Source organism: Lygodium microphyllum, chromosome 7, assembly GCF_053477565.2.
Source record: "Lygodium microphyllum isolate KBCC chromosome 7, Lygodium_microphyllum_v1.1.10, whole genome shotgun sequence".
Taxonomy (NCBI): Eukaryota; Viridiplantae; Streptophyta; class Polypodiopsida; order Schizaeales; family Lygodiaceae; genus Lygodium; species Lygodium microphyllum.
The window spans coordinates 60,565,106-60,568,400 of NC_141141.1; the positions used below are offsets into that span (position 1 = coordinate 60,565,106).

The 3,295-nt window shown below is 39.7% G+C and overlaps 1 protein-coding gene across 1 annotated transcript; it reads right to left on the reverse strand.

Moving 5' to 3' along the window:
- Positions 1-2,498: 2,498 nt before the first annotated feature.
- LOC148033507 (uncharacterized) lies at positions 2,499-2,973 on the reverse strand. The gene has a single exon (XM_087682318.1). It carries the CDS (start codon positions 2,739-2,741, stop codon positions 2,499-2,501), a length of 243 nt encoding a protein of 80 aa, XP_087538444.1. The 5' UTR covers positions 2,742-2,973.
- Positions 2,974-3,295: the final 322 nt, after the last annotated feature.

Here is a 3,295-nt window from a genome sequence, read left to right on the forward strand (position 1 = left end):
TCTCTCTCTCTCTTTCTCTTGCATGGAAATAATCAAATACACTTGTTCCATGATTTTGATATTCATTCCAAAAATCATATTGTCTAGCATGAAGAGCCTTTCCCATCATTACATATTGCAACAATAGCATCCACAATTCTCTCTCTCTCTTTCTCTTGCATAGAAATAATCAAATACACTTGTTCCATGATTTTGATATTTAGTTCAAAAATCATATTTTCTAGCATGAAGAGCCTTTCCCATCATTACATATCGCAACAATGCCAATCCTTTTGTCCTTCAAGGCAAGACATGTGATGAGATTGATAATGATACCAACTCCTGTAGCATCGATAGAGTGTCCAAGAGACACTACTCCACCATTAAGAAGACTTTCTTTGCCAAAAAATGTAGTGGGTAACCCATAGATTGTTGCTATGATGTGAACAAATATTTATTCTTTGTAGTTTGTTTTCCACTCCCAACTGATTGATTGCATTTACCATTGTCCAATCCACTGTTATGGCCTACATACAGTTTTATTTTCCATTGATATCCTGGACTAAAGTGGCCATCTCTACCTTCATGTCGCAAGCAATGGAATTGCTATGGAGAACTCGGTCAAAGTGCAATTTCTTGAAAGCAGCTTGGAGATGTGGACGCATCTTTCTTGGAGTTATTTGGTCAATGTTTCTGATTAGATAGATTGAGCTCTCCTCTAACAATGTATCTCTAGTTTGACATATAGTTGTTTTAAATATATAGATACAATGAGTGGCCACACCCATAAAGTGAAGTTGGTGATCATCAAGACTTTGCTACAAGGCATTGGACTTTCTAGAGATACATTGTCAGAGGCCATGGCAGATTATGTGGAGATGATGATGGCGGTTTAGACAACGCCATCGAGATTCTTGGGAGATTTAGTATGCCCATACGTCTTGGAGAGGGTACATCCTCCCAGCCACATGCAAAAGTGGAGACTTTTCTCATACACACACTATAACACATCGACAAGCTTCTCGATCGATAAAATAGTAATGTCATCCATTTTTTACATATAGAATTCTTAATATATATATCCTTTTGATGTCTTTGTTTGCTTAGGACTCCACTCTCCTAGGTACATCACATTACAAGAGTTAGCGGCTTACTCTTGATGTACCTCCTCCTACTCAGTGACACCTAATTCACAGGCTAGTGTGGTTGTCAGTCCCGTAGGTATATCTTTTACGGCGATTACAGATTAAACATCAAGTAGTTTTTAAGAATTCACATCTCAATGTATTGTGTGTTTGTATTGCACGTAGGCGTCAGTGGGCATAGTAGCACACCACCAGCACGATCGATTGGCAAGACACCACTAGTTCCCCCACCAATACCAATGCACACATGCACTGGCATTTTGGGTGTCACATGCGACATCACGTCTGACGGGGGTATCCTTCAGGTTGGAGTCGACATCACCTTCAAATGTTGGATGAGAGACCTCTGCATGTCTTATCTACTTCGAGTTCATGTACCATGGGAGTAAGTATTATTCAACATAAAGAATATGAATTACAATTTTTTATTTAAATTACTAATTGACTTTATTTTACAATGTAGGGATTAGCCTGAGGATGACAAGAAATATGTCATCAACACACTGGAGATGGAGTCTGGGACAGGATGGAGTCAGAAGTGGTTGCTCAAGCAAATGTGCAAACTCATGAGTCATCGATGTGACAATGCACGATAAGTAGAGAGAGAGAGAGAAATGAAACAAAATGAAATGCTATATTTATGTCTTCAAAAGGCCAAAATGACCTATGAGACCAAAAAGTTATGACTAGAGAGCTCTGATACCAATGTCATGTAGAATAGCGATACTAATGGTTTGTTGTGGAACAAGCATGAGATCATACATATCTATGCTCTCTCAATCTGCGTCCATGAGGTGGCTGATAAGCATGGGGCCCATACTGCTACCGCATACATCAAAGTTGGGGTGACCATACATCAAAGCTGGGGTGACCATAGTGTCATAGAGAGAGAGAGGAGGATGGTTGGAGCAGCAAATGGGCAACGTTGGGGGGGGGGGATACTGCGGCTAAGGGTACTGTGGGTACACATTAAGGGTGCTACTAGAACTGCTGGCTTCGATGGTCTACTGCTAGGCCAAGTCAATGATCTAGGAAACAATGCTTGATTGCGGGTACTGAAGGTTGAGTTGCTGATACTAGGGTTGAAACACGAGATAGAAGCCTTGGTAGAGGAGCAGAATCAAACCTCGATATGAACTTTCTTTTAGTGAACTTGAAGCTAAGATAACTTTGTACACATCTAGAGAAAGAAAAACGAGTCTGAGAGGGAATCGAACCCCGACACTAGCCATATGAGGCTATCACCACGAGACTTCCCATCACTCACCCTTGTTAGTAAGTTTTCAAAAGAATAAAAATCATGACTTCACAATGAATTATTTTGAGATTAAATCTTACCAAAACATAGGTTGATCCGTGAGTTGACATGTAAGACTAATAGTCCTCATCGTCATCTCTAAGATTAACCATCGATAAAATTTCATCTTCATTATCCTTGTTGACTTCTTCGAACTCCTTCGTCATGAAATCTGTGTTGACATTCATTTCCTCTGTAGGCTCGACATCCATTATTTCTTCCTCTTCAGTGTCTATAGTGTCAGAGTCTGGATCATTGTCATTCTCATCATCTACAATGTCATTATGATCGAAAAGAAGAATTCTACACCTCTCTGACATCGATGTGTCTAGGTTTGAGGACGTAATCAATTCATCCGGATCCGCTTCCTCAGGGTCAACACTATCAAACAAGTGTCGACCTCTAGGTTGGACATGCACAACTTGCCACCATGGATGAGCATCTGTATTCTTGTAAAAGAATGCTTTGTTCTAGGAGAATGTAAGGATCTTTTGTTGCACACAATAACTTCGAGGAGTCAACGGACCAAAATCCAAATGGTTCTCTTTTCATTGTGGCATTATTGCCTTTATACTCGACATGAAACCAATCCACCTTCAAGACCACCTGTCGAAATACACGAATCAAAACTTTAGAATTATGTATGGCTTCAAAAAATCTACATGTAATTGTTGCATGAAGAGAGATTTCATTTACTTGCTTCAAGATACGATACGATACTTCATAAATGCCGACTATGGTTCCCATGTAACCAAGTTCACTGTCAACAAGATTTGTGTCTCTTGAACTTGCACATGATAATTGCTTGAAAGAGGCAACAACGCAAGAATCTTGAGTTAGACGTAAGTCATCAATAGCTTTTATTCAAAGATGT